A 24,754-nucleotide genomic window follows, 5' to 3' on the forward strand; every position below is an offset into this window, starting at 1 on the left:
GTGGTTTATTTTTATGGTTGTCTTAAAACTAGTATAGCTATGCAAGGGAATCAACGCCAGACTGTTAGACTAAACCAATTGAACCAGATGTCAACACTGTAATGAGGATTGTGTCGGGGGCTACTAATATTTAAAATACTTTAGGTGTGATGGGGAAAACACTGTGATAACATGCTGACCATGTGAGAAATGTTTTGACTGTCTCCGTATCTACTCATTAGTCCTCTTCCCCGAAACAAGCTTACAACATTCCAGGCTTCTGAACAGCTTCAAAAGAACTATCTTAAAAAAAAGAGATAATGTTGTGGAATTTCACCATAAAAACTATACAGGCTTGAGGCCTTTGCGAGACAATATATAGTCCTGGACCAGTAACAGCCCTGGGATCTGCTGTAGTAGGATCCTGGAGACCTATAAACAGGAGCATTGTACATAACCACTGGAAAAGGGAAGGTCCCTGCTTTCCAATGAAACAGTACATGCTTCTAGCCCTGCAAAAACCCAAGAGATCAGAATGTAAAACCATGATATTTATATATATACAGAAAGCCTATGGTAGGTTATTTTTAAACTTTGGTTGTTGTTGTTATGGCTCTCTCTGTGTTCTGAATGCTTGGGCTGAGAATGAAGGTACCTGATCTTACAGATGGAGAAAAATGCAAAGTCCCAATCATGTTTTTAAACTCTCTAAAACATGTCTTTTCTGTAACAGACATATATAGAATGTATGGTTGTGTCGAGTGGTGGTGCTTTGGGCTGAGTGCATAACTTGTGACTTTACCTCGCATATGTAACGTGGCCATCCAATCACTGACTGATAAAATCCTTATACCACACTGCACCAATCTGTAGTCATGTACAGGGTAGAATTTCAAAAACACCAATGTAGCTTAGGAGCATAAGACCCTTTGGGGGTCACAAAGTCTTGTGTTTTTTAAATCACTTAGGCACTCTTGAAAATCCCAACTGTAGTGTTTTTCTCCATCTTTCCCATGTGTTGTAACAATATGTGTGTTATATACAGTAGACCCAAATTCACCACTGAAATAGGCATATCTCTCTCAGCCACCACCACCACTGTCCCCAGTACACCCTTGTTTAAAAGGGCTTTTTCCACAGCAAGAGTGGAAAGTCTGCAGTCACTTGCACTGCTTTGCATATGGGCTTGGAAGGAAGACCTCCGACCCGCCTCTCTCTCTAACCCCACCCCAAACTTGTGGGTCTGGATTCCCCCACAGAACCCATGAAGGGGTTTGTGCAGTGTCTGGGGAAAGGTGCATGTGCCACTAGGGTTCCTGGTGAAGTGAAGCATGTTCCCCCTTTCCTACAATAAATGAATCTGTGACATATGGAGGGTGATGGTGGTTTGTACTATGCCTAAAATTCTTAAGGAGTTCTGGAGTTACTACTTAGGGTGGCCAGGTTTAAGTGATTGTGAGAATCAGCCTTGGTCCCGCAGTTATTTTATTTATTTTATTTGCCTAACATGGAGATTCTTGGGATTGCTGCATGGACTCTTGAGGACAACCAGCTGTTTGTGACAAAAGCCTCGTTCATATGTGATCTTGATGGACAGGTTTTTTTGTTTGTTTGTTTGTTTTGCTTAAACTTTCATGAACCTTCTTTTCTGCTGACATGGATGTAGCGGTGGCTTTTAACAGCTTTCCGTCCACACACATGTTGCTTTTAACTTTTTAATTATTTATTTAAAGCAAAGCTAAAATGAAAAGCGTTCAATGCTTCTGCTTTTTGAGTTTACATCAGCTTTGCTTCATGTGAAAAGCTGTTACATCCTGTGTCTGTGCCAACAGCTTCATTTGAAATGTAGCATTTTTGCTCTTTCTGTAGATTATGGAAGGGTGCAGCTGATGGTTGTTCACCTGTGGTGTGGAATTCCAAACTACCACGTAGAGTTGAGTTGTTCTTTCTCTTTTCAGAGCAAGGTACTCTTTAAATATGTATTAACTCTGATCATTATGATTACAAAGTACTAAATATGTAGGACAATGTGCAGTATGACTTTTTTTTAACATGCAGGAATCTTTTCACAAGTTGCAGTTAATGTCATTACAATTCATTATTGAGTTAAAGGAGACATGAGTTCCTCTCCTCCAACTGCATCCTTGACTGTTTAGCTAAAGGCGCGTATATTATATGTGTGTTTGTACAGCACCTAGAACAGCAGGATCCTAGACCATGACTGGGGTTCCTAGGCACTATGGAAATATAAATAATAATAATATATAGTTCTTGCTACCATGCTGTCTGAGCACCTTACAGTTGTTAATGGATTTTATCCTCACATCCCTGCCCTCCTGCCTCGTGTGAAGTATCTCAGGTTTAGAGCTGAGACAACGGGCAGATTACATGACTTGACCCCAATCACACAGGAAATGTGGTTGAGCCAGGAATTGAACTCAGGTTTCCTGAATCCCACTCTAACAATACATTTATTAGACTATACTAGTTTCTGCCCTACCCACTCAGTGAAATTTTGACTGAGTTTTTACTGGCCAAAATGCCAGAGCCCTTATTTTCTTTCTCCTCGAACTCTTGGTGGCCTCTGACACTAGCGACCACTCCCCTACTTTTTGAAATATTGCACTCCGTTGACTTTTGAGACTCTTGCTGCTTACTGGTCTCTTTCTACTCCTCTAATTAACTTTTGATGGGTTCTTTTCTTCACTCTCTCCCTTTGTCGATAGGCCTCTCCAAAAAGCTCTGTGCTTGTCCACCTGCTCTTCTCTCTCTACCTCCTATTTCTAAATGATCTTATCCATAAGGGTGGCTTCAAATACCATCTTTATACCGATGGTTTACAAATCTATCTCCCTTTATCCAAACCCTAACTTCAACCTGTTTCTCTGACGACATCTGGTCATCATTTGGCAACTGAGCATTTCCTCTCCCCTTCTCCGTTGGTGTTCTGTTTCCATTGATAACCTCACCATAGAGGCCTATAATCTGGGCATTATCTTTGACTCACTCAGGCCAGGTCCAATTCTTGTAGCTTCTACCTACTTGACATTTCACAGATCTGGCTTTTTAGTTTTGGTATCCTGGTGTATGTGGGGTGGAATGGAATAGCTCCCATATGTTCCCAGTGGCATTGCCACTGTTGCTTTGAAAGATACTTACATCTTTCATTTGCATTACTTGCGGGAAATGGTGATTTTTTTTAACAATCTATGTCTCAGCCAAAACTCAGTGGAATTTCATGGTACAAGTAAAAGACCCATGTCTAGCTCAAAGGCTTGGGCCCTATTGAATTTTGAAGACCTGCTGCAAACAACAGCAGTCTTAGAGCCTCTCAAAAAATAGGTTGCAAGAATCTTTCATAATGAAAAGTGATAGGCAGTCTAAATATAGGAGTTGCTACCTCCCCCTGCAATAACATGGACATAGACATAGACTTCCCTTGTTTCAATACAATGAACAGTATCCTTTCAGAAGACATGTCAGTCATACAGTTTGATGTGCAGCATAGAAGAAAGATTCCATTAGGTGGAAAGATGTGAAAATAACAAAGTTTCTTAATCTTACCTAATCTTACCTTACATCTTTCTTTAAAGTTCATCCTGTTCTGAATAGTGTGTATTGCATAACACTGTGTTTGTACTTTGATAAAGTTATTCTTGAAGTAGTTTGTAAGTAACGGGTTGCTATTTGGTACTCTCTTATGTCAATAACACATCTATTATTTTCTTCTTTAAATTACACTCATTAGTGGCATACTGATAGTCATTCAGCAATCACGGAAGCCTCAAAGTACTTGTCTGAACATCACTTATTCTTCACATTGGATGATTAACCAAATCCAGATCAACATAGAAACAGCATGCAATTTATATTTTCAGTGACTATATAATTGCTTCTTTTCCTTGTGCTTGCAGGACCATTGAGGTTTCTTTCCCAGACAGAATCTGTCACAGCTTTTGCAGGAGACACAGTTTTGTTAAAGTGTGAAGTAGTTGGAGAGCCTATGCCGATGGTACACTGGCAAAAAAACCTGGAGGACCTGATCCTGAGCCCCAGTGACACCCGAGTGGCTGTCTTGCCCTCTGGAGCTTTACAGATTAGCAGAATCCAAGCGGGAGACAGTGGGATCTATAGATGCCTTGCAAAAAATCCTGCGAGTTCCAGAACTGGAAATGAAGCAGAAGTCAGAGTTTTGACAGGTAAGAACCATATAATTTTACATTGTCCTTATGCTTCCCCAATTATATGTGGCTCAAAAGCTTGTCTTTCACCAACTGAAGTTGGGCCAATAAAATATATTACCTCACCCACCTTGTCACTTCGGATGGAGGCAGATAAGTTTTCTTTCCAGCTGCTTCTGTAGGCTTCCAAGTTCTTTATTTTGAAGAGCCTGGAGACATTTAGAAGCTTCTGGGTGTGAAGGTGAGTAGCTGGCCTTGTGTGACTAGCCAAATTTCCATAGGCCTTGGTTTGAGAGCTGATGCAATTTTAGTTAAAAGTTTATGTTCCTGTATCTATATCCATATTCTTTCCTGTATCCACATCTCGTTCTATGTACCTTTTGGCCTGCCAGGCTTTCCACCACTCCAATAGTCTTCCGTCTAGCTCCAGCTTCTTTATTTCTAGAAATATTATCATGAATATAATTGAGCAGCAAAAGATTGCTCTGTAGCATGATTCCGTGCCTTGCCTTCTAGCCCTGTGTGTCTAAAGGCAAACACCAGGGAAATTCTATAAGGACATTAACCATCATATTTTTAGAATCTGCTCAGAAAGGCTCTTCTACTGGATGATCAAGTCTACGGGGAAAAACAATTGAAGACAGTTGGCAGTTTTTCAAAGAGACATTATTAAGGGCACAAGAGCAAACTATCCTACTGAGTAGGAAAGATAGGAAGTATGGCAAGAGACCACTCTGGCTTAACCAGGAGATCTTCAATGATCTAAAACTCAAAAAAGAGTCCTACAAAAAGTGGGAACTCGGTCAAATTATAAAGGATGAATATAAACAAATAACACAAATATGTAGGGACAAAATTAGAAAAGCCAAGGCACAAAACGAGATCAAACTAGCTAGGAACATAAAAGGAAACAAAAAAACATTCTACAAATACATTAGAAGCAAGAAGACAACCAAGGACAGAGTAGGTCCATTACTCAGTGAGGGGGGAAAGACAATAACAGAAAATGTGGAAATGGCAGAGGTGCTTAATGACTTCTTTGTTTCGGTTTTCACCAAGAAGGATGGTGGTGATTGGATGTCTAACATAGTGAATGCCAGTGAAAATGAGGTAGGATCAGAGTCTAAAATAGGGAAAGAACAAATCAAAAATTACTTAGACAAGTTAAATGTCTTCAAATCACCAGGGCCTGATGAAACGCATCCTAGAATACTCAAGGAGCTGACTGAGGAGATATCCGAGCCATTAGCAATTATCTTTGAAAAGTCATGGAAGATGGGAGACATTCCAGAAGACTGGAAAAAGGCAAATATAAAAGGGCCCATCTATAAAAAAGGAAATAAGGACAACTCGGTGAATTACAGACCAGTCAGCTTAACTTCTGTATCGAGAAAGATAATGGAGCAAATAATTAAGCAATCAATTTGCAAACACCTAGAAGATGATAAGGTGATAAATAACAGTCAGCATGGATTTGTCAAGAACAAATCACGTCAAACCAACCTGATAGCTTTCTTTGACAGGGTAACAAGCCTTGTGGATAGGGGGGAAGCGGTAGATATGGTATATCTTGACTTTAGTAAGGCTTTTGATACTGTCTCGCATGACCTTCTCATAAACAAACTAGGGAAATGCAACCTAGATGGAGCTTCTATAAGGTGGGTGCATAACTGGTTGGAAAATTGTTCCCAAAGAGTAGTTATCAGTGGGTCACAGTTGTGCTGGAAGGGGTCCCACAGAGATCGGTTCTGGGTCTGGTTCTGTTCAATATCTTCATCAAATGATTTAGATAATGGCATAGAGAGTATAGTTATAAAGTTTGCAGATGATACCAAGCTGGGAAGGGTTGCAAGTGCTTTGGAGGATAGTATTAAAATTCAAAATGATCTGGACAAACTGGAGAAATGGTCTGAAGTAAACAGGATGAAATTCAATAAGGACAAATGCAAAGTATTCAACTTAGGAAGAAACAATCAGTTGCACACATACAAAATGCGAAATGACTGCCTAGGAAGGAGTACTATGGAAAGGGATCTGGGGGTCATAGTGTATCACAAGCTAAATATGAGTCAACAGTGTAACGCTGTTGCAAAAAAAAGGAAACCTCATTCTGGGATGTATTAGTAGGAGTGCTGTAAGTAAGACACGTATTTCTTCCACTCTAGTCTGTGCTGATTAGGCCTCAACTGGAGTATTTTGTCCCATTCTGGGCACCACATTTCAGGAAAGATGTGGACAAATTGGAGAGAGTCCAGAGAAGAGCAACAAAAATGATTAAAGGTCTAGAAAACATGACCTCTGAGGGAAGATTGAAAAAAACTGGGTTTGTTTAGTCTGGAGAAGAGAAGACTGAGAGGGGACATGATAACTGTTTTCAACTAATAAAAGGTTGTTACAAGGAAGAGGGAGAAAAATTGTTGTTCTTAACCTCTGAGGATAGGACAAGAAGCAGTGGGCTTAAATTGCAGCAAGGGAGGTTTAGGTTGGACATTAGGAAAAACTTCCTAACTGTCAGAGAGGTTAAGCGCTGGAATAAATTGCCTAGGGAGGGGGATTTTTAAGAGCACGTTGGACAAACACCTGTCATGGATAGTCTAGATAATATTTAGTCCTGCCTTGAGTACAGGGGACTGGACTAGATGACCGCTCAAGGTCCCTTCCAGTTCTATGAATCTATGATTCTATCATAAAGCATATGCGACTTCTAGTTAAGCCAAAGGGCACAATGCAGGTCTCTCGGACTGCTGGGGTGAAATCCAGACCCCACTGAAGCCACTTGGAGTATTGCAACTGAGTTCAGCAGAGCCAGGATTTTACCCCTGAACTATTAGAATGAATCTGTCCATGTGGGGATCTCTTATAGGGACATGGCTCACAGACATGGCTTCTGTTTATTCTCCCTTTTGGGGAGTGGTAGATGGCTCTGGGAACCATTGATTTGATGGGCAGAGCCAATGGGATTTGTGAGATTAAAACATTCTCTGTATTTTAGATTCTGATGCCAGGGCAAAACCCATGGGACAGACTGGGATTATAGCTCCCAAATTCAACTCCTCTGGATGCATTACAGACTGCTTGCAGCTTGGGGGCAGAACTAAACCCATCATTTGCTGGTAGCAAGGTAATACCCCACCTCCTAAAGTTCCCTGCAGTTTTTTTCTGCCTCCTCAGTGGTTGCAGCCCTCCCAGCGGCTGAGCTTTTCATAGGGAAATTCCAAACTCCATTTCAAATTCTTAGACGAACAATTCTTCTCAATAATTTGCCTTTTGGGGAGATTGTATCCTCAGCTCTGCTTCCTCTTCTGAGGCATGGGCAGTCGCTGGTGCTCTGAAGGCTTCAGGGAGAGAGCTAGGCTGAGAGAAGTAAGAGGCAAAAGGAGGGGATTGTGTCCCCTCCCCTCTACTCCCTCCCCATGAGCGTCTTGTTGAGACATTGGGCCAATTCTGTGGGCAGTCTCTCTCCCAACTCACACCTGATGGGGTTGCCTAGATACCCTTCCCCCTGGCAGGAAAGGGGGCAGGCAGGATTGGGAAAGAACAGACTCCAGAGCAAGCAGCCCCACAATCTCCGCAATGGGCGTGAAGCCAAAATGGCAGCACCCCGGTGTGGTTGCACCTGGGTCCCAGCCATGCTTCACACTATGGAGCACAGCCATCTCCTCCCCGTCCACTTCCCCATGAGTTGTGAATGGAGGGCAATGGGCACAGTACGGACACTGCAAATGGCAGTAAGGAGTCTTCATGTCCAGCTCCCTTCCCTTGCTGTGACCTCAGCCCCCGACTGATATACCAGGATTAGGAACTTCAGGAAAGAAAAATACCTATCTGGCTCTTGTGTATCCCATGCAACAAAGGGTTGTGATTCTGGGGACTTGAGACCCAGAATCCCAGACCCATACTTGAGACCCAGAAAGGGCCTATTTGGGAGAGGGACACAAATAGTTCCAGCCTCTTTTAGGACAGGGAGAGGGCTCTGAAAATATTTCAAGTGGCTTACAATCTCTGAACCCAATTTCATTTCCACATCTAAAGCAGGATTATGGGGACAAGCTCCCATAAATAACTGAATAATAAAACCATCTCTGTTTCCTCTGCTCTCCTCCCTGGAATGCAGCAGGGCAACTGATCCTCAGCACCTGGTTCCCTGGCTCAGGAGAAGAGTGCAGCATGGTGGATCAATATGGAAAAGAATAGGCCATAAACATACTGATTCCTCTAGGCATGCATGCATGCCCCTCACCCCAAATAGAATTGTTCCTCCTTAGGGAAGGAAGGCCAGTGGTCAAAATCAACATTAGATAATCAAATATTTACAATATATCTAAAATACTCTACACATAGTGGCGTTAGGGAAGAAGGAAATTTACTTACCTCTTTCTGAACAATTTTTCTGATCACGGTTCTCTACAGAGAAAGCTGAAGCAAACACACAGTTACATATTTCCTGGAATATCTTGGATTTAGGACAGACACAGACATATGATACCTGGGAAGTCAATTATAGGCCTGAGTTGAGAATGAATACTATCAGATATAAGGTTTTATCTCAGAAGAATGTGCACAAATATGAAGATGGCCATAATGTAATACAAGTAGTATCACTGAGATGGAAATCCAGTTCATATTGGAGCCTATTGGGAATTCTAAACTCATACACAGGCATGATTCAATGATCCAGATTTTATATGATACCTATTCAGTAATTCCATATAATCCATCTACATCTCACTCTATTTCATCTGTTGGCAGAGATCTAGCTTCAGTTATATATTCTCTGCTTCTACAACAGCTAATTTTGTGCCAATATTTAAAAAGGGTAAACAGAGTGACCAGGTAATTATAGACCTGTCAGTCTGACATAGATCCCAGGCAAGTTAATGGAGTGGCTGATATGGAACATGATGAATAAAGGGGTAGTAATTAGTGCCAATCCATATGGGATTTTGGAAAATAGATCCTCTCAAACGAACTTGATTTCCTTTTTTTTTTTATTAGATTACCAATTTGGCTGATAAAAGTTAATAGTGTTGATATAATATATTTAGACCTCTTTAAGGCATTTGACTGGGATACTGCACAATATTTTGATTTTAAAAAGTAGCATGATATAAAATTAACATGGCACACTTTAAATAGATTTAAAACTGGCTAACTGATAGGTCTCAAAATATAATTGTAAACAGGGAATCGTCATTGAGCCGGTGTGTTTCTGGTGTGGTCCTGCAGGGGTGTGCTCCTGGCCCTATGCTATTTACTATTTTTATCAAGGTCTGGAAGAAAACATAAAATTATCCTAGATAAAATTAACAGATGACTCAAAAAATGGGACAATGATAAATAATGATAAATAATGAAGAGGACAGGTCTTGTGGATACAGAGCAATCTGAAGTGGGTAGTAAGTGGGGTGTAAGCAAACAATATACATTTTAATATAGTATATGTATAGATCTACAAAGGAAGTAGACCCTACTTATAGGATGGGGGAATTCTATCCTGGGAAGCAGAGAGTCTGAAAAAGATTTGCAGATGGTAGTGCATAGACAGCTGAATCTGAGCTCCCAGTGCAACAGTGGGGCCAAAAGGGCTAATGTAATCCTGGGATGCATAAACAGGGGAATCTCAAGTAGGAGTAGGGAGGTTATTTTATCTCTGTGTTTGGCACTGGCGTGACTGCTGCTGGAATACTGGTCCCAGTTCTGGTGCCCACAGTTTAAGAAGGGTGTTGATAAATTGGAGAAGGTTCAGAGAGGAGCCACAAGAACAGAAAGATTAGAAAACGTGGCTTATTGTGCTAGACAGAAAGAGGTAACCTTCTTTTTGTTCAATCTATTTTGTTTAAGGGGTGATGTGATTCATATCTATCAGTGTCTACATGGGGAGAAAATATTGGATAATGGGCTCTTCAGTCTAGCCGTGAAAGGTATGACATGATGCAATGGCTGGAAGTTAAAGCTAGACAAATTTGGACTGGAAATAAGGTTTACATTTTTAACAGTGAGGATAATTAGCCATTGTAACGACTTATCCAGCGTCATAGAGGATTCTCCATCAGTGGCAAATTTAAATTCAAGATTGGATGTTTATCTAAAAGATATACTCCTGGGCCACCGAGGAAGCAGCACCCAACAATTTCTTGGAGTGTTAGGCACTGCGGGAAATACTACCTGAAGAGGCCAGAGAGACGGAATCCTGCAGCCCCCTGATTAGTCCACACCAACTATTTAAATTAGGACATTGTCCCACAGAGTTGTCCAAGCAGGAATGAAGACTCTGGCTTGCTACAGATCTTGTCTTCGCCCCATCTCGCTCCTGACATTGATTCCAGCTTGGATTGACGTTGGTATTCATCTCCTGCCTCAGCTTAGTAACTAGTCTTGACTCCTGCCTTTGACCGCAACCCAGTGAAGAGTACCGGCCCAGCTGCCTCTGTCCCAGCCAGCTGGGCCGGTACTCTTCACAAGCGGGAGACAAACAGCATCAAGATCTACATGGCTCAGGTTGGATTAACAGGGTGGCTTCTGCACCCAGAAATATCTCACTCATCATAAGTAATTTGGTGGGCTGGGGATCAACTTCTTTGCAACTAGAAACAGAAAATAAAATGCCCTGTGGCCTTTCTGTGTGTCAGGGCTCAGGATCTTAGTGAATGGCATCTTGTGAAGCTGGGCAAAGTCCCTGCTACATCTTCTAATCTTTTCCACTGCTCCACAGGACAATACAAAACATCGGCATGAGATGCATCATATGCCTTTTTGGATGTAGCGTCCATGATACTCAGGCTTGATTAGCTTGGCCCTGGATCTTCAGATGCCTCTGTCTTACAGAGCTTGGCTATTGCAAAACCAGTCTTCCACCCAGTAGCAGGGAGGTTTACAGTGAATACTTGCATGAAGTGGTGATTACTCTCATAGAGCCTAACAGAGAAATCAACATATAGAACTTATTCTATTGGCTGGTTAAGCCAGTGAAACATATCCTTGAGTGGCCATAGCCCAGGAAGGCTTGGTTGTGGGTATATAATAGTGTCCAAGTGAAAAGATCAAGCCTTTATAGTATAAAGTTCTCAGCATGTTCAAGAAAAGGAAGTTTTTTGTACAAATGTCAATATCAAATGCTTTCTTGGTCATCAACCTTATTCCAGCCCTAGGGAATAGAACATGTCCTTGGAACCTCATTCTGCTCTTTACAGTACTACCTAGGTTGAACCCCTGCAGGGGCTGTTATGTTCTCTATCCATTGGAGTAGGCCTTTCATGGGCTACAATTTTCATTCAGGTTTTTTTTTTATTTGAAGTTGGGAGCTTTCTCTAATGAGGCCCTGTATTGGACTTTTAATTCAGATAGGTGGTCCTCACAACTTTCATAACATTTATTCCTTAAATAAATGCAAGAAATATTCCTTCTGTTCAGCATTGAAGTCCAGTCTTTAGTAGCACATTGACAATCTCAGGGCAGAGTAGTAGTTTCTCCAGTATTGAGATCTGCTAGATGGCCATTTGTTCACCAAATTCTGAAAATTGGTCATCCAGTCTTAGCCAACATCATCCACCTCCCCCTTTTTTGGCAGAGTTTTTCTCCATGCATGGTAACCATATTTAAAGGATTATTTTGCTTCCCACTCTTGAGGCACATTGGCACAAAAATTAATTTTAATGGCTCAAAGAATAGGAAAGCTTATCCATGCTTATCTGAAAATTGCCTTTTTTCAGGTAATAAAGGTCCACAGATCTGGCCCACCCTGGAGACCAGTGGATTATGCAGAATAGAGATGAAAACTGGCATCCAAAGATTAGGGTTAGTTGTCATTTGGTGGAATTTACCATGTTCTGCAGTAGGAGAAATTTTTGTGGTTTTCCTCAAAGTATATGTAACACACTTTCTTAAGTTACAGATTGTATTTGAATTATTCTGATTGTAGAAACTTTCTCAACGGGAAGATACATTGGGGGCAGGGCATTCCCCTGCTGCCAGTTACTGACAGGTCTGACTGGCCCCAAGCTGCAAGCAGGTGGAAGTTCCCATTGAAATGGATCTATAAGCCTCATTGCTTGAAGAAAGGGAATTTTTAGTTAAGCATGGATAAATACTCTTATTCTTTTGCTTTGAAAGTGGGGATGGGAAGCAAAACAAAATTTAACACCTTTAATCCACTTATCCACCAAAGAGCACAAATTAATTTAACAGAGGGTCCTGTGGCACCTTTGAGACTAACAGAAGTATAGGGAGCATAAGCTTTCGTGGGTAAGAACCTCACTTCTTCCCCACGAAAGCTTATGCTCCCTATACTTCTGTTAGTCTCAAAGGTGCCACAGGACCCTCTGTTGCTTTTTTACAGATTCAGACTAACACGGCTACCCCTCTGATACTTGACAAATTAATTTAGATCATTAAGCCTATAACTCAAATTATTCTTGTGGCATGATCAGTAATCCGCTAAATAAACAAGACACTACTAAAAAAAATAGGTAGAAACAAGGTATGTTCCTCTAAAATCAGAATGGGGGGGGGGAATTCAAAAGAAGAAACATTTTGTTTTGGAAAAGTCTTCCCTTTAGTCTTCTAAGAGAGTACTAAAAACTTGGCGAGAGAGACTCTCGGTCAAATTCAGCCTGTAGATATGTGCTTCCAGCCCTCATTGATTTCAGTGCAGGCACAACTCGGAGAGCAGTATCTGGCCATAGAAAGATAGGTCTTCCTTTACACTTTTGAATTCCACCTTCTAAAACAATGTTCCTGATCCTCACTAGCAATATGGGAAATGGATAGTTTGGATAAAATGCGAGCTGTCTCAGGCCATCATCCAAAACCCAAACTGAAGCCAGATATTTTCTGATGTCTGGAAAATTCAGTTTACTTTGAGCTCTTGCACTTCCTGATTCCATGTGGGACCAGAAGCAGTAGTGCCAAAATCCTTGGAGAATGGGTATTCTCACGGAATTTCCAACCTCACTGAAGCTAAGGAGAAGTGGAAATTTCACAACAAATCCTGTTCTCAGTATTTTCAGTGCTGGGTCAACATGGCTGAATTTGGGATAAACATCAATAAATTCAGTAATGTGTTGCCCAGGGTTTAGCAAGGGGAATCCTGTAAATATCCCTCTGAACCTATGGTAAATCCCATGTACCTGATGTGTTTGTGATGGCAGAGAGGAGAGCGGAGGGACGGGAGAATCTATTCATTTATTTTCCCATTTAAACTCAAAATGTGCTGTCGTTACCGTGACCAAAGACAGAGACACCAAGTTCAACTCTTATTCATAATACCAAATAGATAAGGATGTCTGGGAGTGTCCTCCCATGAGAATATTTTTGACAATACCTGCCAGTTGGTGCAATCTGGTTTATTCCAAAGGCAAAACATTTTCTCTTGCAACGTACTATTATGAGCATCTGGGGTAAGTCATCTTTGGCAGGTATGGGATGGTGTAGTAGTAGCCAACCTTGCCTTCAGTTTGAAGGCAGGATTTCAAAAAGAGAGCCACTAGCCACTGCTATCAGACTCCAAGACATCACTGGATTAAACTTGGGATGAATTTTGGAACTACTAGATGCTTATCTGAGCAAAGGCTTTTTAACCAAACTAACACCCTTTCATTATCTCACTTCTTCCTTTGTTTTACGAATAGTCAACACACATTTCCCCCAAAGAATGCTTATTCCCGATGTACAGACCTAACCTTTAATTAAAATGCACCCCTTTACTTCAGATTCCAGAAACATAACCTCAACCAGACACTTTGGACAGACACTACAAGACTGCAAAAAACAAGAGAGATGCTCACATCACCAGATATACTCCTCTAATCAATATAGAGAAAAGAATCTTCTTGTACACAGAAAAGAATCATATGATACAAAATCATTCCCAAACTCATCCCTGGTGTAAATTGATTGGTCCAGTTGTTTTTTTGAGAAGCCCGAACCCTGCTGAGGTGCAATGATTTTTTTCCCCAGTGCATAAGTTGTGTAGTTAATTGTCTGAAAGCATTAGTTTTCCTTTTGTAAATAATAACCCTGCATTGTCCTTAGGGGCAGATGACATTGATGGGTCTAGTGTTACCTATCCTGGAGTCTTCTCTTTTGTCTCACACAGCTTACCTCTGCTGAATTACAGTGCAGAGTTTCCCCCCCCCCTTCCCTCCCCCCAAAATCACACACAATGTGCTGCACCAAGGATGAAAAAAACTTGCAACCTGTTCTTATTTAATGAAAAATAGTGTTAATTTGCCTTTGGGTGATCAGCTCCATGTGCACACTTGTACCTATGGGGGGGATGGGGGAGGAGGGTGAATGCACCATAAATGTAAGGGCAATATGATGGAAAAAGTTGCTGTTCCTGTTGAAGTAATAAGACACACTCTGAATTGCACAAAGGGCTAAGATATGCTTTGATGGTTGTTAAGTAACTTCTGCATTAAAAGACCGGAGATTAGAACTTCACATCTGCTTAAGCACCACTTAACCCCACAGCACTGGCAGAAGGTATTCTCATAAAAGTGGAATTACTGTCCCAGTTGAACAAAAGTCATCGCTATTAGGCTAAATTGGTCCCCTGGGGTGCTACAGGAATCTGTTCTTGGCCTAGTTCTATTCAATATGTTTATCAATGATCTGGAAGAAAATATAAAATCATTGTTGGTAGAGTTTGCAAATGACACCAAAATTGGTGGAGTGGTAAATAATGATGGCGAGTGGTCTGGGCTCACTTGAACAACATGCATTTTAATACAGCTAAATAGAACTAGAAGCCAAGATATAGGATAAGGGACTTAAAAAAAAAAAAGACTCAGCGTAAGACTGAAGATAGGGGAGATGCCAGCCTCAGCCCAAACAACATACTGATATGGAAATGATTGCTTTGGACTTTTTTCCAATGCTGTATTTTGCATTCCTATCATTGGAGCATTAATATTTTGTAATGGAACAGTTAGGTCAACTCAGCTGAATTATTCTCAGCATAGAATCATAGAATATCAGGGTTGGAAGGGACCTCAGGAGGTCATCTAGTCCAATCTCCTGCTCAAAGCAGGACCAACCCCAACTAAATCATCCCAGCCAGGGCTTTTGTCAAACAGGGCCTTAAAAACCTCTAAGGATGAAGATTCCACCACCTCCCTAGGTAACACATTCCAGTGCTTCACCGCCCTCCTAGTGAAATAGTGTTTCCTAATATCCAACCTAGACCTTCCCAACTGCAACTTGAGAACATTGCTCCTTGTTCTGTCATCTGCCACCACTGAGAACAGTTGAGCTCCATCCTCTTTGGAACCCTCCTTCAGGTAATTGAAGGCTGCTATCAAATCCCCCCTCACTCTTCTCTTCTGTAGACAAAATAACCCCAGTTCTCTCAACCTCTCCTTGTAAGTCATGTGCCCCAACCCCCTAAGCATTTTCGTTGCCCTTTGCTGGACTCGTTCCAATTTGTCCAAATCCTTTCTGTAGTGGGGGGACCAAAACTGGATGCAATACTCCAGTGTGATTATTCCCCGAATAGAGGGGAATAATCACTTCCCTCGATCTGCATACTGTCTCTATATTGCTCTTCATCTCAATACAATGTTAGAAAGCAATTTCCCACTCTCCCTTGCCTCCCAAGCATGTTGAGGTTTGTGAAGTTTGCAAATACAAAAAATCTTATTTTTTATGGCCTGGTCCAATTGCCAAACTCTTTTCTTCACTACACATGAGGGATTTTGCACTTTTTAAACTTAGTTGTCACTAATGATGTGTTTGAAATTTACTGTGTGTAAATATTTAATGTTCACTCCAGTGTAGCCAAGTCTTGCAATTTGATTACCGGGTTTGCAATATTTGGTGTTTTACTTAAATCCCCAGCTTCTGGATTCAAGTAACTGTTAGTTTACGTTGGAGGAAGCGATGAGATTCTAGCCCTCATGGTTGAGGAGCCTAAGTGCACCTCACTGGCTCAGAAACCAGACAACAAATAAAAAGAACCCAAGTTTTATTATTTGGCTTAAAATCATCAGATTATTTTTTTTAATCTCATGATTTTGGGGGCCTCGCTGTAACGAAGTGGGAATTTTCTGTAATATATTGACACCAATCTGTGTGTCAGTTTCCCTCAAATTTTGCAAGGCTTTGATGTGGGGAGGGTAAAAAGATTGTTATGTTCTCAGGGTAGACAAGAGATACAGGTATGAATGCCACCTTGGTGTCTGAGCCTGAATGGGTTATTGAAAAAAGACTGGTTGAGGCTGACCCCATAGCAACAGAGAATCTGGGACAACAATGACAAATCCAGTCACCAGGACACTGACGCCAAGCAACCATAGAGAGATGGATTTCCCCCCTCTCTTAGCAGGAAGGTGGAGCAACATCCCCCAGCTAGAGAACAAAGGACAGAGGTGTGAGATAGGGAGGATAAGAGTTGGCTACTGGAAAGAGTCAGGACTCTCACATGGAATTTGATGAAGTAGGTCAGACTGAGAGACAATGAACATGTGGGTTCACTACAGCTTGGCACGGCTCTGGACTAACCAGAATGGTTTATGTGCTTATACCGTCTATTCTCTATGCTAACCTCAGGACTTCCTATGCTGTGTTCCAGTTGATTAATAAATCCTACAATTTTGACAATGCTATTTGAGTGTCATTGAAAAGGCTTGGTGAGGTGCATTAATCCCTGATGAGTATACAAGTCTACTACCAGGAGCCTGTTTCATTTGGACTAGCTGGGCAAGGTTTGAAGCAGGGGTGCTCAAGGTATGAAGCAGAAGGTGGTGAGGCCGTGTGGCGAGGCCATGTGGCTCCCTGGGGAAAGAGAGAGACCCCTTAGGGATCTAGTACACTGGAAAAGTTCCTCCTAGAGACTGTTCTAAAACTAGGGCCTGTCACTGATCCTTGTGATACTTGCACATAATTTTTAAACTCTGTGTTTGCAGTCATGTAATTTGTACTGTAATTTGTCAGTCATGGCATTCTTTACTAAGTATACAGAAATACTGCAAGTATTGTGGTATTACTTAGAGTAATAAAATAAAATGTCAACAGTTCAATGGACAACTGTGATTTTAGTTCATGGAGAAAAAATGAAAGCAGCAAGACCCAATGAAATAAATACTAAAAATAAAATTATTGACCCTAAACATTTTATTCACATTTGGTTATACCTTAAGCAGGAAACATAATACAAAGAGTGAAGAGGAATTCTGCTCTGTTTCACTCTGTGTGTATAGCACATAATGATGAGTATATTGGCAATGTATACCATGGTAAACAATGCAGTATAAGAATTTGAAAGGACAGGTTTGCACGTATTTGAATGCTCAAGAATGCCGAGAACTGTTCAAGAGAAGCTTTTTGAATAAAGAGCGGCAAAGTCGCAAGGTGCAGAGTGATAATTCAGTGCCTCACACACATTTTGTGAAGCTTAACGTGTGTTTTTAATGTGCTAGACAAGTGAGAAGTGTTTTATTGAGGCCAATAAGTGGAAAAAGTAGGAATAGAATTCTGGAGTTATTGCTCATTCTCCTAGGCCATATGGGTGAGCTGGTTAGGAGGAGGTATTAGATTTCAAAAATACCGATCTTCTTCTCATAAGTCATGATTTTGCTCAAATTTTCTAGGAAAATTCACCTTTATGGAAGAGGCCAAACAGGGATAATTTCAACCCAAAAGCTGATTGTTTCAGAAAGGTTTAAGTGTGTGTGAAAATGGGATTGTAATGATCATAGATACTGTTTTCAACCTTAACAGGTGTCTGACAGTAGCTGCTTTATTTATGTGCCTTGTTTTGGAACCTAATCCTCCAACTCACATACTCAATAAGCAATTTTTACTCATATGAGTAAGCCAAGATCTGAGTGCAGGGTACAGAATCCTCATCAGGGTTCTGGTATGTTGATTTTTTTTTTAGTGTTGCTAGTAGAAAATTTGACTAAATACTTTAAATTATAAAAAAGTAAAATCAGGATTTTGACTTCACTGAAGGATCATTTAGGAGAGGCTGTCTGTTATCCCAGGGGGAGACAGGCTTTTTTGCTCTTTACCCATAGTGGACTGAAATTTATGGAAGCACAACACAGAACAATAAATCCATATTATTAGCATGATGTAGTTTCATTTTTTTTCCAGTATGAAAGTCTCTTTTATGTGACATACCCATTAATTGTATAAAGGTTTTGTATTTCCAAGCTAGCTTTACGCTAAGCTTTAACAAAACAGTGTCCTGAATTTCAGTCCTGGCTGTAAATAACCATCCATTCATAAATGTATATTTTTTTCCAGACATGGTATAAAATTTTATAGGTAGAAAAGTAGTCTGTGATACTTAGAGAATATAATGGGATGCTGTTCTCAATAGGCCAATATCTTGGCTACACAACATGTAACATACCAATATCACTGTGTATAGCATATATGCAGATGGATGGGGAAATAAATACAGATATAGGCATATATACCTAGTCAATGGGTCACTTTCCACATAGAACTGGTATAAGTAAAATAACAGGAGTAATAGAGCTGTAAGTGCAATAACAAATAGCTACCAAGAAACTTCTGATTTTTCCTTGTCTGCTCAAAACTCCTTGGCTTATTGCCAGATTAAGGTTTTTCTTCTTTATTAAATAAATTCAGTTTCCTGTGATCAGTTTGGATAGGATTGATTTTTGTGTTTAAGGTATTCGATGCACAGATTTAGGTCAGAAGAAGGGCAATAATAGTATCATGTAATTTGCCTCTGAATGTATTTGAAATGCAATTTGTTATTTGAAGACCCATTGTACAGGATGAACTTCATGAGATCTAACTAGATTGAGGATGATCTCACTAGACTGAAGATTGTCAGTAGGTGGGGAATAGATTAGTTTACAGATCTGGGGATAGAGACAAGAGTGGACTAGTTCTTTTCACTTTAAATCAATTTGGGACAATATGCTTGGAAAGCAGTCAAAAAGAATACCTGCTGTATTGGAGTGGCCTTTACTTTCCAATGGCAAAGCTATTTTACACCACAATGACACTACAGATTTAATAATGAAAATTGTTGGGTGCTAAAAGATAAAAAATATTTCTTCTGTCATAGGAGAGCTAAAAAATCAGAAATACCAGGTTAGATGCTGAGAAGTGCACAGGTGAGGCATGTAAAGAGGTGTGAAAAGATTGCATAAAGCTCATCTTCACCCTTCTCCAATCCTGGACCCTGGATTCTGTTGTACAGATGGGATCTTCTGGGTATAAAGAAGCCCATGCACCTTTGTTTGTCATACATTCACTGAAGGTGGAGGGAGGAGGAGTGGTATTGGAGCTGTTACTTCAGCTGTTCAAGACTCATAGCCACTTGTGCCAGATTCGGGGCTAGGTTGTGTCAGGGAGGCAGCGCACAGTGTTTACCTGCAACATGTAATGTGGGCAAGTAGCTGTCCAACAATTGTCCAGAATTAGGCAGGATTGCCAGATGTTTAGAAGAGGGGACTGTGTGTAAGGGTTCCTGAGGATGTCCTCTCCCTCCTGTTATGGACTCTTTATTTTGCAGTGTAAAGGAGCCAGAAAAACCCAGGGTCCAGCTCGGAGCAAATTCTCCCTGTGCAGGGAGACAGCCATAGGCAGTTTTAGAAGGCTCCCTACACAAGTTCTATTGTAAGGGGCAGGACCAGGGATAGGAGGGGCAAAGTCATAGTGGACACAGCTATAGCTACGAAAGGTGCAACAGAAACAATTGTGAGCCAGATCAGCTGGATGAAAGAATTAAATAGAATAATGCAAGTGATAACTGGGAACAGTTTAAATATATTTTACTAGATGCTCAAAAAGCCAAAATTGAGAGAGATTACATTGGTTAGAAAACAAGTCTGGCTGGGACGGGAAGTAGAAACTCTGTGTGTGTGTGTGTGTGTGTGTGTGTGTGTGTGTGTGTGTGTGTGTGTGTGTTTGATATATATTGAATACAAAAAAGGGAAATTTTATAGTGATTAATATAAATTAGATGCTAGGAATTGCAGAAAAATGATAAGAGAAGCATAAGACAAAACCAGTGGCCAGCAGAGTTAAGGACAATGATTGTTTCAAGTATATTAGGAACAAAAGAGATCCTAACAACAGTACTTTTCCATTGCTACCTAAAAATGGTACAATTGTCAATATTAATGCAGAGAAGGTAGAAGTGTTCAACAAATATTTCTGTTCTGTGTTTGGGGAAAATAGTCTTAAAGTCGCAATTCGGCAACAAAAAACCTTCCAAAACAGACTCCAATGAGAAACTACAGAACTGGAATTAATTTGCAAACTGGACACCATTAAATTAGGCTTGAATAAAGACTGAGAGTGGATGGGTCATTACACAAAATAAAAACTATTTCCCCATGCTAATTTCCCCTCTACTGTTACTCTCACAATCTTGTCAGCTGTTGGAAATGGGCAATCCTGATTATCACTACAAAAGTTTTTTTTTCTCCTGCTGATAATAGCCCACCGTCATTGATTAGTCTCCTTAGAGTTGGTATGGCAACACCCATTTTTTCAAGTTTCTATCTATCTATCTATCTATCTCTTCCTACTGTATTTTCCACTGCATGCATCTGAAGTGGGCTTTAGCCCATGAAAGCTTATGCCCAAATACATTTGTTAGTCTCTAAGGTGCCACAAGTACTCCTCGTTCTTAATGTTGTGTCAGTATTTTTAAAAGATAGAGGATTAGGTAGGTAATTATAGACCCGTCAGCCTGACATTGAACTTGGGAAAAATAAGGAATAGTTCATACAGGGGTCAATCAAGAATTAAAGGAGGGTAATGTTATTAATGCCAATCAACATGGATTTATAGAAGACAGAAGTTGTCAAACTAACTTTATCTTTTTGATGTGATTTCTTTGCTTGATCAAGGTAATGGTGTTGATGTAATATACTTTGTCTTCTGCAAACCGTTTGATTTGGTACCACATGACAGTTGGATTACGAAACTAGAACAATACAAAATCAATATGGCACACATTAAATGGATTAAGAACTGGCTAACTGATAGGTCTCAAAATGTAATTGTAAATGGGGAATCATCATTGAGCAGATGTGTTTCTAGTGGAGTCCAGCAGGGATGGGTTTTGGCCCTGTGCTATTTAACATTTTTTGTTAATGGAATCAAACATAAAATCATACTGATAAAGCTTCCAGATGGAGGTAAGGTGGGTCTGAGCAAACAATACATATTTCAAAATGGCCAAATGTAGAGTCATACATTTAGGAACAAAGAATGCAGACTATTCTTACAGGATGAGGGGACTCTTTGGAAGCAGTGACTATGAAAAAGACTTGGGGGTAATGGTAATCATGAACTTCCAGTGTGGGCCTGTGGCCAAAAGAGCTAATGCAATCCCTGAATGTATAAACAGAGCAATATTGAGTGGGGTTAAAGGAATTATGTAGGGTTACATTAATATTTTCTTGACTGTGTGGATTCATAATTTATTAAGGATATGGGCTAATTTAGCTATATTACAGTTCCTCATTCTGTAACATTTTGCCACTGACAATTAAATCACAGCGGAAAAAGCTTTTCCAAAACAACTGTTTTCTTGACAAAATTCTGGTACATTTAATTAAAAAAAAAAAACCCTCCATCTAAATAGCTAAAAGTAATAACCCCAATAATAAAATGTTCATTATTTCAAAGGCTTGTAAATATTTTTATTCCCATCAAAAGTCAGGAAAACTGAAGGTGCAAGGTCACACAGCAAGGCAGCCGCAAAGCTAACTCCTAATCCTATATTCCAACCATTAGTTGACTGCCTCGCTTGCAAACTGTAAATGTATTTTGCAAATATTGTAGCAAGAAGAATGTCTTGATGGGTGTCAGTACAAATGTTACAATACAAATCTTTTTACCTTTTTATTGCTTATCCACATAGGCTCATATGACGTTCTATAGCTCTGCTAAGCCAGGCCTGAGTTTCCTTTGGGGGGAGAGGGGGAAGCAAAATCCCAAACACATTACTACATTGTGGTTATACACTTTAATGCATTCTGTATATTGACAGATCAGTATCATTTTAATGACAGATTTCTCTATCGTTGTTCACACATAACCTTTGCTTTTTCGGTAGGATTAACTATGCAGCCTCTAGGCGTGATGGTAAGATCAGGTCAGGGAATTGGTTTGTCCTTGTCTCTGTAACAGGAGAGAGCAAAATTGGGTTTTAGTAAGTATGAATCTTTATCTCTTCTAATCAAATTTAGAAATGTGACTATGAGCACTTACAGACATTAATGTCATATTAAAGGAATCTGTTCTGCAGTTTGCAATAGAAAAACTGCTGCAATAATAAAATAACATTATACTGGCCTGATATACAGTATTAGCAAATATGTTCAGCAAAATTCATATATATGATATGATAGTTTTCTTTCAGCTGAACAACTCTTACTAATGGACTGTAGTGGAAAAGTAATTGAGTACAATAAGAGACTGTGTATTGCAGGCCAGCAAAATAGGTCATCGTATGGAACCAGTCCGCATTTTCATAGTAATCTACAGCATAGCTCAAATGCAGTAATGACAGTCTCTATCTCCTGCCAGGCACTCTCCATTTCTGTAATGCTGAATGAGCCAAATTCCCTGTAACTTCCCTTTGTTATTCCTTCTTGGGGAGGCTCACGGGGTGGGATATTAAACAGAATTTGAATTATTCTTGTCTGAATTAGAATTGATATGAGATTAAATGCATCACAACCCTTATTTATAAGATATGATACAGACATAATATATACCCCTGGTTTGATTAAAGGACTAATCAGTAAACAATAATGAATAATAACAATAAATTATGATGAGGGGCAGTAGCCTGAGAGTGGGGAGACCAGAGTTTAATTCCCTGCCAGATTTCCTGTTTGACTTTGGATAAGTCACTTAATCTCTCTGGGTCTCAGGTCCTCATCTGTGAAATGGGGATAAAAGTACTTCCTAAATTAATTCTTTGTATCCATCTCCAATGCAGAGGATGTGAGGGAGATTCCCATACATGAGCCATTCTTTTTAGGTGACAAATCTGAGGAACTGTCCCAGTCTAAGGTGTCAGTAGAGATTTTGGAAGAAATTGATAAATTAAACAGTAAGAAGTCATCAGGACCAGATGGTATTCATCCAAGAGTTCTGAAGGAACTGAAATATGAAATTGCAAACTACTAGCTGTGGTATGTAACTTATCACTTAAATCAGCTTCTGTACCAGCTGACTGAAGGGTAGCTAATATGATGCGAATTTTAAAAAAAGGCTCCAGAGGTGATCCTGGCAAGTACATGTCTGTAGCCTATCTTCAGTACTAGGCAAATTGGTTAAAACTATATTAAAGAATAGAATTATCAGGCACATAGATGAACACAATATGTTGGGGGAGAGTCCACAGGGCTTTTCTAAAGGGAAATCATGCCTCACGAATCTAGTAGAATTCTTTGAGGAGGTCAACAAGTGTGTGGACAAGGATGATCCAGTGGATATAGTGTACTTGGACTTTTCAGAAAGCCTTTGACAAGGTCCCTCACCAAAGGCTCTTAATCAAAGTAAGCAGTCATGGGATAAGAGGGAAGGTCCTCTGATGGATCAGTAACTGGTTAAAAGACAGGAAACAAAGGGTAGGAATAAATGGTCAGTTTTCAGAATGGAGAGAGGTAAATAGTGGTGTCCCCCAGGGATCTGTACTAGGACCAGTGATATTCAACATATTCATAAAAGATTTGGAAAAAGGGGTCAACTGTGAGATGGCAAAATGTACAGATGATACAAAATTACTCAGAATAACTAAGTCCAAAGCAGACTGTGAGGACTTATAATGGGATCTCACAAAACTGAGTGACTGGGCAACAAAATGGCAGATGAAATTCAATGTTGATAAATGCAAAATAATGTACATTTGAATACATAATCCAAGCTATACATTCAAAATGATGGGGGTCTAAATTAGCCATTACCACTCAAGAAAGAGACCTTGGAGTCATTGTGGATAGCTCTCTGAAAACACCTGGTCTATGTGCAGTGCCAGTCAAAAAAGTTAACAAAAAGTTAGGAACTGTTAGGAAATTGATAGATAGTATGACAGTAAATATCATTATGCCTTTATATAAATCCATGGTATGAGTACAAATTGAAAATTGTGTGCAATTCTAGTCGCTGCAACTCAAAAAAGATATATTAGAATTGGAAAATGTACAGAGAAGGGCAACAAAAATGATTAAGGTTTTGAAACAGCTTCCATTCGAGGAGATATTAAAGAAGACTGGGACTTTTCAGCTTGGAATAGAGAGACCACTAAGGGGGGATATGATAAAGGTCTATAAAATCATGAACTGTCTGGGGAAGTGAATAAGGAAGTGTTATTTACCCCTTCACATAACACAAGAACCAGGGGTCACCCAATTAAATGAATTGGCAGCAGGTTTAAAACAAACCAAAGGAAGTTCTTGTTCACACAACACACAGTCAACCTGTGGAACTCATTGCCAGGGGATGTTGTGAAGGCCAAAAGTGTAACTGGGTTCAAAAAAGAATTGGATAAGTCCATGGAGGATAGATCTATCAATGGCTATTAGCCAAGATGCTACCCTCTCCTTTGGGTATACCTAAACTTCCAATTGCCAGAAGTTCTTCTG

General features: G+C 40.1%; 1 protein-coding gene across 1 annotated transcript in view; it reads left to right on the forward strand.

Moving 5' to 3' along the window:
• The window catches only part of DCC (DCC netrin 1 receptor), a gene marked incomplete in the record, with an annotated part of 974,185 nt that overhangs the window by 442,132 nt on the left and 507,299 nt on the right, over positions 1-24,754 (forward strand). Inside the window, 1 exon segment of the mRNA XM_034774393.1 lies at positions 3,894-4,178. Coding sequence (XP_034630284.1) covers positions 3,894-4,178 — 285 coding nt within the window.

The sequence above is a fragment of the Trachemys scripta genome, chromosome 6 (assembly GCF_013100865.1).
Source record: "Trachemys scripta elegans isolate TJP31775 chromosome 6, CAS_Tse_1.0, whole genome shotgun sequence".
Classification (NCBI taxonomy): domain Eukaryota; kingdom Metazoa; phylum Chordata; order Testudines; family Emydidae; genus Trachemys; species Trachemys scripta.